Consider the following 11,918-nt stretch of genomic DNA (forward strand, 5'->3'; position numbering starts at 1 on the left):
ATTTAAAAAATATACCGTAAATATACTGACGAATTCAAGTACCATTTTACATATTCCTCGTTTTTGATCTTCCGTTGAATAATGCTGGCTAACTAAAACCCTTAGTTCTGCCCACATCATTTTAGGCCGTTGATGAATAAATTTTCTTCAAGATTGGCTAGTTTTTAGTCCTTGGTTGGTGAACAAAACCGGAAAAGAACTTTTGTCGCGGATTTATCGATAAGATATACGGTCCGACCCTCACAAATATACCGAAATATACCGTCTCATTTGAAAAATATACCGTAAATATACGACGAATTCTAGTTTTATTTTACATATTCCTGATCTTCCGTGTAATATTCTCACCTATATAGCACATTTAGCCATGCCCACATAAATTTATACAATTCATGAATCATTTTTCTACTTAACTGGCTTATTCTAAATACTTGACTTGTTTTCCTGCTACGCCGATTGCTATTTTTGCTCCTCAACAACAATATAGCGTTTCGTTATGATGAAAAAACGAACTTAGCCCACTTCAGCCTCCTATATTTAAATAGTTCAACTGCTTGAGGTAAAAGGCAGAAAATATTAACGATTGTAAATTCTTCTTGTAGATCCATGCCATCTTTCACCTGAACTTTCACAATTATCATTATTTTCGGTAGAATATTGAAACGGCTTATAATGATATCCGTCAAGGATTGGAAGGGATATTCCTCGATTATGATATTCCGTCGAATATTACTAGCTCTATAGAACAATTGGCCATGCCTAATTAATTTTTATCCAATATCATAATTTTATCCAATTAATGAACCCATTTTCTAATTGACTAGTTTATTTTAAACACTTGCTTTTGTTGGATTTGGTCTAAAAAAAGGTTTTAGCAAAAATAAGGGGAAAAAACAAAAGAGGATAGTCGTTCCTATTATTCAATTTTGATATTCCGTCGAATATTATTAGCTAGATAAAACATATTGCCATGCCCACATAATTTTATACGATTTATGAATCAAACCAAATCGTTGCGTTACATTTAGAAAGGAGAAAAATTGTGAATATTCTGCTCGGCGCCTTTTAAGCCCATAAACACCAATTTTCTTCATTTGAAATACTCTCAAGACAATCAGAGCCAAATTCGATAGAAGAGCGAAATGGGAAAATAGACTGGGCTCTTGTACGATTTATTGACTATAATGGATCTTTTTTATTATTTGCATTATGTTTATGTGTATACGACAGATCTTTATTCAGATCAGTATGCTGAAGTGATCCTGGAGACCGTCCGTTTTCAGTAATTTCAGGCTGCATATTTTTTGAATTGCATGTATCAACTCTCAAACAGCTAGTTTTCGTTTTCAAGATTATCACAGATGTTTCTTCGACACCCTCTTCGTCCTCTCCCATCACTGGGAAATATAGTTTATTTCTTTGGTCTGCTCGTTCTTCGTGTGGGTAAGGGTATGTCTTTTAAGAGATGTACTGTGGTTAAAGCCCTTTGAGCAGTAAGAACACTTGTAGGGCTGCTCCCCAGTGTGAGTGTAAGTGTGTACTTGGAGAGTTGATTTGAGCTTAAAGGACATCGAGCAGTGAGCACATTTGTAGGGTCGATCACCTGTGTGCGTACGGATGTGATCGCCGAGATGTGATTGTTGTTGAAAGGATTTAGGGCAGTAGGAGCATTTGTAGGGTCGCTCCCCAGTGTGGATACGCGTATGGGCTTGCAGGTGGGATTTTTGTTGAAATGACATTGAGCAAAGGTCGCATTTGTAGGGTCGCTCCCCAGTGTGAATACGCGTGTGGGCTTGAAGATGAGATTTTTGTTGAAATGACTTCGAGCAGTGAGTACAATTATACGGCCGCTCCCCAGTGTGGGTACGGATGTGTTCGCTGAGATGGGATTTTTGTTTAAAGAGCTTCGAGCAGTAAAAGCATTGATAGGGTCTATCTAAATTATCATTGTTGTCTCTAGCATCTTTTTGTATTTGTGCATCGGATGCCACCCTTTTTAAGTGCTCACTTATTCTATCAGACAGCTCCCAGTCCTGCTCGTCCTTAGCGCTATCACAGAGATCTTCTTGTATACCCTTCTTCATCACTGGGAAGTAGAGCTTATGGCTTTGCTCATAGGTTTGCTTAAGATTGAAGGCATTTACTGCATCCTTAAGGCATGGCGGACATATATTTTCAGGGAATGAATCACCTCGCTTAACGTCGTACCCGGTACACTGCGCTATCATATCACCAATGCAAGTGTCCCATTTCTGTGCCTCCTCAAATATGTTTGTAAATTCACTAGACTTTCCCGTGCAAACTCTGCATATTTGATCCATTGCCTTGTCCTGAAAATAAATAAATCTAAATGAACAATAGAATACGATAATGAACCCATAAACCTCACAATCAACCAAATCGTCCGTCGGCCGCGTCTTTTTTATGAATTATGATACCTTTTTTGTCAATTTGTTTTTGTATATTTTGATTTGAGAAAATGTAATTAAAGAACGTGCTGTTAGGCGCTAAAGATTTGTCGTGTGGACTGTTATATGTAACATGTATGTATGTATATATGTGTGCACATTTATGTATAGTTTGCAGCCACCAACACAAATTTTATCGATGCATCGATACAAATATATCACAAAAAATGTATATCGATATATTCATATATAAAAATAAATTTAACCTCTGTTACGACAAATAATAAATACAATCGGAAAAATTAAGCAAGAAATGAACGAAGCCGGCGCCAATGCAGATGCAGTGACGGCGGATAAAGAACGCAAGTTTCGCATACAGGGTGAGCTCTTTTCAGCCCAAGTCGTTATTCCAGTGATTCTGTGACGGAAGGTCTTTTTTATGCAGGTGCTGCTTTCCTAGGACTAGTCGGCGGTATTTCTGCACTCTTTGGCTTCTCGCGTACCCTGGCCACGGCCAAGAAAGCAGACAGCAAGGTGCTACAGCAGCAGGGCACTCGACAGGGCATAATACTGATGGACGAGGGCGCCACCCTGGCCCTACGAGCCCTTGGCTGGGGTACACTATACGCCGTCTTGGGCACAGGAGCATTCTGCTATGGATTCTGGAAGCTGAGCGGAGCCAAAGACGTAGGCACCAAGAACCAAGCTGTGGGACAGTGCTGGCTATATCTAATCTACATTTTCTCATTCAGTTTCAAGAGTTTCGCATGAAGATGGGCAATGCATTGCCGCGCATCACCAAAGACGAGCCCCCAGCAAGCCGCACTGACTTCGAAAGTCTTACAGACCTGATGAAATACTTGGGCTCCTGGGCCAAGGAATAAGCAATAAAAACTCAAATTTATTAGAATTAATACGATTGGAGCTAAGCCATTTTGTTAGCCGGTGTTTATTTCGTTTACATTTCGTTTTTTCATCAATAATTAAGTATATATATAAACATCAGCCGCGTTTTGATGGCTTCTTAGTTGTTTCTGTGCCCAAGTTCTGGTTAAAAACGTAAGCATCACCAAAGTTTAAGCGAAATCGGCAGCGTTGCATTATGCGGGCTTTTAACTCCCTCATTTCCTCGTGTTTCTGCTTGAACACTTCATAATTCTTACGGAATTCCAGGTGACCCCTTATAAAATTCTGGAAGTCTGGACCTTGGTCCAAATAGGCTTGCTGTTCTGCGTTGGGCTTGACCTCAGGGATCGGGTTCAAATCCTCACGGTTGGCTAGGGTACCCTCGTACGTTTTTAGAGCTTTCTCGCCCTTTTTGGTTGCGTAAACCATAAAGTCAATCCACTTCTGCTGTCTGGCTTTGATATCATCCTTATACTCCTGCACTTCTTCATCCGCAGTGGTGGTTTCAAATACTGAAAATCCAAAACGCATACCAGTAGAGAATATTTATACATATGTATGTGAACGCTGGGGAATCTTACTTTCGTCAATGTTAATGTTGAAGAGACTTTTTGTCTCATGAAATTTCGGTTTCAAGGAATTTTCCAGTTGGGCCGGAACATCATGAAGATCAATATCAGATATGTCATGGCCCAGCTCATTTGGGACATCATCAGTAGGTATTGGGCTCATTTTAGTGCAGTTATTAATATAATTTATGAAATAATATTTCCGCTGTTTTAAGCGTTCAGAATGAAAAGAGTGCTGCACAAGGCTGGAGAAACATCGATGATAACATCAATGTCATCGATGTTTTGTGGCAAACTACTTTGATTGGTGGTGAATCGTCAGTGTACATTTTAAGTGAAGTTTAGGGGAATACCACCTTAATTAATATTAATTGTTGACTTAATCTTGTTTCTTTTTACTTAATTTAATCTTTGATTTAAAAAAACATCGGAAACATAAAAAACATGATAACATTTACCAGCACTGTTCTTTTAATAGTAAAATAGTAGTGATGCCAATCATCTATTCTTTCCCGCTAATTTAGATATTTTTTTAGTGAACTGTGAGATCTTCCATACTTTGAAACTATCCGTAGTTTATGTGTTTTGTTTCGCGAGACGCGGAGGCCATTACCCGACCAATGATCACACATTCGCCCATTTTGCCGCGGGGGGGTTTCTTGGCATTCAGCAAACTCAATTAAAATTAAGTTCTATAATGCATACAATAGTACGTTTCCGAATATACTTAACTCTAATTACCCACCATCTGAAATAAATTAATGTCTGCCCAACAGGTAAAATCTAGCTTTATTTTTCTATTTGTGTTAGCGGCAGATCTGAGACAGTCGATCTGGCAACGCTTTGCAACATCACAGCAACGACCTGTAAACAGCTGCGCTGCTGTCGTGCATTTAAACGAAATTTGGTTGTTGTTTTTTTTAATGAGATGATGATATGTCGACTCTGCCTGGAGGATACAGAGCACAGTGTGCCCATCTTCGACCAGGATGGAGAAGCAGTGCATCAAACGATGCAGCAGCTGGCGGAACTGATAGAGAAGCATCTTCAGTTGGTGGTCAGTAGATTTAGGTTTTAAATTGGAAGCATTTACTCACACCGCTCAATTCCCAGCTTGCGGCCAATGATGCGGTATCCACTTGCCTGTGCGCCACATGCTGGCAGCAGCTGTCCAGCTTCGAGCAGTTTTGCTGCATGGTGGCGGACAAACAACGCGCATTGCAGCTTAAGATCGAGGTCTCAGATCCAGAGCCGGAACCAGGTCTTATCGTGTGGAATACAGAATCACCTATCGAGTCGAAGATCGATTTCGATGGCGGTGATATTAAGGACCACATTTTGTGTGAGCCCGTCATCGACGCATTGGCCGCCAGAGACGATAAGGATGATGATAGTGATGATGGCGACCGATTCGAGACGGACTTCGAGCCCAACGCCATCGAGCCAGATCCTGTGAAACCCAAAAATCCAGGTAGGGGCAGGCCCCGTAAAACCCTCCAAAAGAATTCCCAGCTCATCAAAAAGAAATACGAGAAGCACAAACAGACGAAGGCGGACCTCACTGGACTCACACTCCGCGAATCCCGAGCACGTGCCCGCGATCTTAGACGTAAACCTGAGGCTGTATCATCAGGCAATGACTCGACACCTCCGGACCCGGAGTACACTCCCAGCGTGCCGACCCGTGCCAGTGGAAATCGTGGCCGTCCCAAGACTATAACTAAGTGCAAGAGAAAGCATCCAACTGTTGAGGTACAAGCTGAAACTGAACCTTCTGTAAAGCGTAACAGCATCAAGGAGATGGACGACTTTATAGCGGCCAATGTGAAGCTCGATTGTTGCCTGTGCGCGGCTCCCCTTGCGGACTTCAACGATCTGAAGCGACACTTTCGAGTGGAGCACAATATCCTGGGATACGTAAAGTGCTGCAACAATCGGTATAAGAAGCGCACTCTGTACGTGGACCACCTACACTGCCACAAGAACCCGCAGTACTTCAGTTGTCAGCCCTGCCGCAAGAACTTCCTGAATCGCAACAGCCAGGTCATGCACATGCTGCGCTTCCACTCCGAACAGCAGGAGCTGGTGCATCAGTGCTCCATCTGCGAGGCACGATTTGCCAAGAAATTCCTTCTGACTATGCATCTTAAGGGTCACAAGGGCACCGAGCGTCCCGAGGTCTGCGACACCTGTGGCAAGACGTGAGTGGTTGAGTGGGGGGTCATGGTAACAAAATGGCAGTCGTTTAATTCAATTTAATCCTTACAGATTCCGCACCAAATTTGAGCTGAGCGCCCACGTGAAGCGAATGCACGCGGCGGACTTCACCCCGATCATCTGTGACATCTGTGGCACGCATTTCCGTTCAAAGGCCAACTTTCTCATCCACAAGAAGGCACTCCATCCGGATGGGCCCGTGGCGGAGGTGCAGTGTACTCTGTGCGGCCGCTGGCTACGGGACGAGCGGAGTCTCCGCAAGCATCTGGCACGACACGATGATCGCGACAATCAGAATAAGTATCGCTGTTCCCTCTGCAACGCGGAGAAGTCCTCTCGTGCCGCACTCAGCAGCCACATGAGGTATCATCACTCCGCCAAGCGGCACAAGTGCAGCCTCTGCGACAAGGAGTTCAAACTGCCTCGCGCCCTCGTTGTGAGTACTGTTATCCCCTGTATCCTACACTCTGTAGTCTGTACTCCCTTTCCTGTTAGTGGAATCATCGTCTTTAATTGTACCCAATCCGATCTGATCTATTCCTTAGGAACACATGGCCACGCACACCGGAATCGATCTGTACTCGTGTCAGTTCTGCACTCGCACATTCAAGTCGCACGCCAACATGCACAACCACAAGAAGAAGATGCATCCAAATGAGTGGGTGCGCAAGTATTCCCAGCCCACAACAATTTCCGCCTTGGGTTCCTCCTCAGGCCATCTCTCCAGTACAGAGGCGGAGGCGGGGGCGGGGGCGGGGTCAGAGACAGTGGCCGTTGCTGGGGTGAATCTTCCGGCGCCGGCCGCCAACTTAATGGATGACCCATCCGTTGGAGAGACCTTTGAGCTGCTCAGCAACAGCTCCGCATGCCCCACGCTCGACTGAAACCATTCCGCTTCCTGGCCCTATCTTAATCCCAGGGAATGAAATGTGTCTGATGGTGCGTGTGTGTGTGTATAATCAATATATATATTGTATAAAATTACAAAATAAAATTCTAAAATTGAAAATAGTGTCTAAGGGATTTGCGTGCGGGATATTGCTAGCACTAAATGTCAGGCCTCCTCGGGATCGATGTCATCAGCCTCGTTTTCGTTAAAAATGGTTCGAATCTTGATCAGGAGCTCCTTCTTAACGGCATCGGGGACGAGGGAACGGGCTCTGGGCGTCACCTCCGTGACCAGCTGCTCGACGGTGAAGCTACTGATGGCCCCCTTCTCCTGCAGGATGCTGCGACATAGCAGTCGCACCTCGTCTCGCCAGCCGCATTCGGTGAGACGACTACTGAGCAGGTCTTTTATCTTTACTCGGTCGCCAGACATCATGGTAAACTTATCAACTGCGTTGAAAATGGTCATCGATATGTTAAATCTGACATTTAATAGTTTTACTTGTGGACTGGGCTGTTTTTCTTTCCGCTCGGGGGGTCGCTGTTGCAGCGCTTGTCTGTGTGTCTCTTAGAGATGTTTTCCTGGCCTTTTTTCCACTTGCTTGATGGCGAACAATGCCCACGACCTGACAGAAGAAATCTAGCTATTTCTTGCAGCCGTCACTGTGCGCAACACTGTTAAGCCACCGCGGTCCGGCAACACCGCACACACATCAACAGATTTTGCCTTGCACTTAATTTAATTAAATTGTTACTTCACATTTATGAAATGATATGCCGACTTTGTCTCGAAGATGCCCAGCACAGTGTCCCCATCTTTGACTGCGACGACAGCCTAATGCAGCCATCGCTGTCCAACCTGGCCGAATTGATAGAGAAACACCTGCAGTTGGTTGTGAGTACAAAAATTGGATTCAAAAATTCGAGACAAGACACGATTGAAATTTGATCGTCCGCCCATTAGCTGATGCCCAACGATGCCGTGTCCAAGTGCCTGTGCACCAAATGCTGGCAGCAGCTGGCCGACTTTGAGCAGTTCTGCGCCATGGTGATGAAGAAACAGCTGGGGCTGCCGCTGAAGCAGGAGCCTTTTTCGGATGACGACGAGGACACCAAGGCACAGATATTGTGCGAGCCAGAGATAGATGTGAGCCCCTCAGCCGATACAAACGAATACAATGAGATCGACATAGACACGAAACCACTGCCAAGCAGTGGCAGGACGACGACCAGGCGAAGGGTTCGCCTTCCGTCGCCCATACGCCGCAGCATGCGTCCCCGCGTCGCCCAGAAGGCCAGGCCATTAAAGGCGAAACCGAAACCAAAGCGTCAGATTGAGTCGGACCTGGACATCAGAAGCAGCAATAGTGGCGAAATGGATAGCTACATTGCGGCACACGGGCGCCTAGAATGCTGTCAGTGCGGCGGCGACTCTCAGTTTCAGAACTTTGCCGAGCTCAAGCGTCATTACCGGAGCGAGCATCAGACGGCCGGATATGTAGTGTGCTGTCAGAGGCGCTACAAGAAGCGTGCTCTTTACGTAGACCATCTGAGAATGCACAACAATCCCGATTACTTTAGGTGGGTAAGACACCGGCCATACTTGCTTCGCCACTCTCAGCTGAATCTCTTGCAGATGTAAGATTTGTGCAAAGCAGCTGGTCAGCAGAATCAGCTACGACGTCCACATGCTGCGGTTTCATTCCAACGAGGACGAGCTGAGCTTCGCCTGCGACAAGTGTTCAAAGCGGTTCTCAAAGCAGTTCCTGCTGACCATCCACGCCCGTGTCCACCAACAGGAGCGCACTGAAAAGTGCAAGCACTGCGACAGATCGTAAGTGACGTGACTGCGCCGGCACATGACCTCGAACCGTAATATGTTCATCGCTCCCACAGATTCCGCACTGCTGTAGATCTGCGCCTTCACATGCGTCGCACACACGATCCCACCTTTGTGCCCTTCATCTGCGACTCCTGCGGCTCCAAGTTCAAGACGAAGCAAAATCTTTTGGTGCACAAGCGCACCGTGCACCGTGAAGGCTCACAGCTACCGGAGGTGCAGTGTCAGGAGTGCCAGACCTGGCTGAGCGACGAGAACAGTCTGCGTAAGCACATGTACATGCATCGCGATGCGGCGTCTACGCGTGAATGGAAGTGCGGACAGTGCGGCCTGGTGAAGGACTCGCGCGCCAAGCTTGCGGCCCACATTCGGTACCATCATCCGAAGGAGTATCACAAGTGCACACACTGCGGGAAGGAGTTCAAGAGCAGTCGAGGCCTTGAGGAGCACACGGCCACACACACCGGCCAGGACCTGTACGAGTGTGCCTTCTGTGAGCGCACCTTCAAGAATTCGGGCAACATGCACAAGCATCGGCGGCAGATGCATGCCCCCCAAGTTGCCGCACTGCAGCAGCAGAAAAAGGTACGTCCGAGCAAGCGGAAGGAGAAGGGCTCCCTGATGCTCTTGGATGAAGGGGATAACGAAATAAATGACTGATCGATTCCAAAATAAATTACACTTTAAATTAATGGTTAGACACACTTACCTTTCCATTCCCCCTTGGCCTCACTCACCCATCGAGAGCGTTAGATATTACTTGTTGTGGGGTATTGATTTACTCTTTAGGATAAAGATCCGGTCTAGACCCTATTGGAGGAACATCGCAACATCAGTTGGCTGTAGAAATGGAATTGGTTTTTTAAAGATAAAAGGAAATGATCGCTCCTGTACACGTAGACCTGCCTGCCAACCAATATCTGACGCATCTTGCCATCGTCTCCTGGTCGAAGATAAGCGCCATCGCATGTTTGACTGCCCCTATGATGGTTTGCAGCTCGGATCAGTCTATCGTAGCGCGCTGCACAGGATTTTCCTTCCTACCATGAATTGGTACAGAATCAGGATTTATATACAAGAAACTAATCAAATGCATGAATAGGCAAAAAAAATGCAATCTAAGACAAGGTCTTTATTAGTTACGTTTGAAAGCAGCTTGGAAAACAGTATCTTTATATAATATTAACGAAATAGGGTATAAAAATGCCCATACTCTGTTTGACAAGAAATGAGTCTTCAAATACCAGCAACAAAATTTTTTTTTTTGTTGAACATTTTTGTTGAAACCTTGTTTTTGTCAAAATAAAATACATGCAAGTACTTAAAAGTAGTTAATCTTGAAAAAAATTGATTCATCAATCGTATAAAATTATGATGGCATGGCTAAATGTTCTATATAGCTGAGAATATTCGACGGAAGATCAAAAACGAGGAATATGTAAAATAGAACTTGAATACGTCAGTATATTTACGGTACATTTTTAAAATGAGACGGTATATTTTGGTATATTTCTGAGGACGGTATATTTTAACGATAAATCCGCGGTCACACTGCTCCGCTCGTTTTCCTTCTCCTATTTTCAAAAAAAAAAAGTCATTCGTAGCCCAAAGTAAGTTGAAAGTGATCTTCTCTTTTCCCGCTAAAAATAATTCAGAAAAACTAGTGATCGAATTTAAATTAAAACTGATGTTAGAAAGCCATAAGATACTTCAAACAAGACAAGCCAATCCAATTGTAAACTGTACAATTGTTTTATACGTTTGTATATATGGGTGCTCTTACCCTCAGCAAAGTTATTTTGTTTCTAGTCTAAAAGAACTAACAAGAATCATCGTTAGACATAGAAGAGTAAAAACGTGCTAGTTTTAGTTTTCGTGGTTTAAAGAGGAGTGTCAAAAACCTTAGGAAAGAATGGGGGACGTTCGTTTAGGCCGCACCAAGTCGTAAATGGGTACAGTTGCCTTTGAAAGGTTACTCAACGCATACATGCTCGGTTCGCAAACACACGCCACGCGCACAAAATGGTGGTGACCTATTAATAATTTTCCCTCTCACTGCTCACCGCTCGCACTCGCGTTTTGCTCTCAATCTCTCAAACTAACTGCAAGTGTGGTGGGCTTGGGCTAACTGCCGAGATCATCTAGATTCTAGACTTAGTTAGTTGTTAGTGTGTCCATATTGGTTATTGCTTACATTGCTCATTTTTTCTATTTCTTCTATTTCAGAGTGTTTCAAATGGTTATCAAGGGGGTAAAAGTAAAGGGGCGGTGTGGTTAATAGTAAATATAGCTTCAGAGATCGGCTCGACAGACAATGATATTTTATTTATTTGTTTTTGCGCCCTAGAAACACCGCGTGTTGAGTTGCTCGAACCGTTTTCCGAAGCCAGAAAAAAACAAAACGAAAAATATAAATGAAACGTGGGCGCAAAGATGAATTAAAAAAAGAATAATGAAAGTTACTCCGAGTTTCAATCAATTACAAAATTGCTTGGCACGCGGAAAAAGTATTGTTTTTCACGGCTGACACGTCTGTCTTTCTGTTGAACACGAAAAAGAGTGAAATGAAAAACGAAAGAAAAAAAAAAACATAAAAAAAGAACATGCCTTAGACGTAACGTTTTACGAGCCTAAATACAAAAAAAAAAACAAAAGAAAATCAATCAAACTGGGCAAAAGTCAAAAAGGCACGTAAAATGTTGCAAAAAAATGCATTGCAATGGTAACGTTTTACGAGCCTTAAAAAATCTCAAAACAAAAAGATGTTTGATAAATTTCGTATGACTCATGAAATGTGATACGAAATTTGTTGATTATCGCCGACTTGTTCAGAGCAGGATGGAGCTTAGAGAGGCGATCTCTTTCAGATTGGTGGGTACACCATTTAGAAGGAGATGAAAGACGGGCGAAATGGATCAGAGCGAGCGCGCAGATATGGCACAGAACGAGTCGGCTATAGTGGTGCTGCAACATCTAGTATTTACTTCTACTGTACAATAAATTTCCCAAAAGATGCCAGAAATAAAGATTTAAAATATAAATCAGTTGTTTTAATTTCAATCATCACGCATTGTCCACCATTTTGTTGGC

At 44.0% G+C, this 11,918-nt stretch overlaps 6 protein-coding genes across 8 annotated transcripts; 3 read left to right on the forward strand and 3 right to left on the reverse strand.

The window, feature by feature from the left end:
- Positions 1 to 992: 992 nt before the first annotated feature.
- Positions 993 to 2,528, reverse strand: LOC108164675 (zinc finger protein 239-like). 3 transcript variants are annotated; one of them, XM_017300530.2, is made up of 2 exons: positions 2,439 to 2,528; positions 993 to 2,330 (listed from the first exon to the last, which is right to left on the reverse strand). In XM_017300530.2, the coding sequence occupies exon 2, from the start codon at positions 2,319 to 2,321 to the stop codon at positions 1,395 to 1,397; it is 927 nt and encodes a 308-aa protein (XP_017156019.1). In that variant the 5' UTR covers positions 2,322 to 2,330; positions 2,439 to 2,528; the 3' UTR covers positions 993 to 1,394. The 3 variants fall into 3 exon arrangements, with proteins under 3 accessions (XP_017156019.1, XP_017156017.1, XP_017156018.1); XM_017300528.2 differs by having other exon boundaries at positions 2,390 to 2,525; XM_017300529.2 differs by having other exon boundaries at positions 993 to 2,346; positions 2,390 to 2,525.
- A 120-nt stretch (positions 2,529 to 2,648) lies between these two features.
- On the forward strand, positions 2,649 to 3,319 carry LOC108164677 (transmembrane protein 242). The gene is made up of 3 exons (XM_017300532.2): positions 2,649 to 2,788; positions 2,854 to 3,095; positions 3,161 to 3,319. The coding sequence occupies exons 1-3, from the start codon at positions 2,722 to 2,724 to the stop codon at positions 3,290 to 3,292; spliced, it is 441 nt and encodes a 146-aa protein (XP_017156021.1). The 5' UTR covers positions 2,649 to 2,721; the 3' UTR covers positions 3,293 to 3,319.
- LOC108164676 lies at positions 3,309 to 4,127 on the reverse strand. The gene is made up of 2 exons (XM_017300531.2): positions 3,896 to 4,127; positions 3,309 to 3,826 (listed from the first exon to the last, which is right to left on the reverse strand). Exons 1-2 carry the CDS (start codon positions 4,044 to 4,046, stop codon positions 3,411 to 3,413), a joined length of 567 nt encoding a protein of 188 aa, XP_017156020.1. The 5' UTR covers positions 4,047 to 4,127; the 3' UTR covers positions 3,309 to 3,410.
- Positions 4,128 to 4,718: 591 nt separating this feature from the next.
- LOC108163318 (transcription factor grauzone) lies at positions 4,719 to 7,008 on the forward strand. The gene is made up of 4 exons (XM_017298545.2): positions 4,719 to 4,940; positions 4,997 to 6,084; positions 6,152 to 6,536; positions 6,646 to 7,008. The coding sequence occupies exons 1-4, from the start codon at positions 4,812 to 4,814 to the stop codon at positions 6,982 to 6,984; spliced, it is 1,941 nt and encodes a 646-aa protein (XP_017154034.1). The 5' UTR covers positions 4,719 to 4,811; the 3' UTR covers positions 6,985 to 7,008.
- Positions 7,009 to 7,054: 46 nt separating this feature from the next.
- LOC108163332 (enhancer of yellow 2 transcription factor) lies at positions 7,055 to 7,598 on the reverse strand. The gene is made up of 2 exons (XM_017298573.2): positions 7,491 to 7,598; positions 7,055 to 7,438 (listed from the first exon to the last, which is right to left on the reverse strand). The coding sequence occupies exon 2, from the start codon at positions 7,422 to 7,424 to the stop codon at positions 7,155 to 7,157; it is 270 nt and encodes an 89-aa protein (XP_017154062.1). The 5' UTR covers positions 7,425 to 7,438; positions 7,491 to 7,598; the 3' UTR covers positions 7,055 to 7,154.
- A 60-nt stretch (positions 7,599 to 7,658) lies between these two features.
- LOC108163324 (transcription factor grauzone) lies at positions 7,659 to 9,520 on the forward strand. Its single transcript, XM_017298559.2, has 4 exons — positions 7,659 to 7,883; positions 7,953 to 8,569; positions 8,625 to 8,822; positions 8,885 to 9,520. The coding sequence occupies exons 1-4, from the start codon at positions 7,758 to 7,760 to the stop codon at positions 9,486 to 9,488; spliced, it is 1,545 nt and encodes a 514-aa protein (XP_017154048.1). The 5' UTR covers positions 7,659 to 7,757; the 3' UTR covers positions 9,489 to 9,520.
- The last annotated feature ends 2,398 nt before the right edge of the window (positions 9,521 to 11,918 follow it).

Source organism: Drosophila miranda, chromosome XL (genome assembly GCF_003369915.1).
Source record: "Drosophila miranda strain MSH22 chromosome XL, D.miranda_PacBio2.1, whole genome shotgun sequence".
Lineage (NCBI taxonomy): Eukaryota > Metazoa > Arthropoda > Insecta > Diptera > Drosophilidae > Drosophila > Drosophila miranda.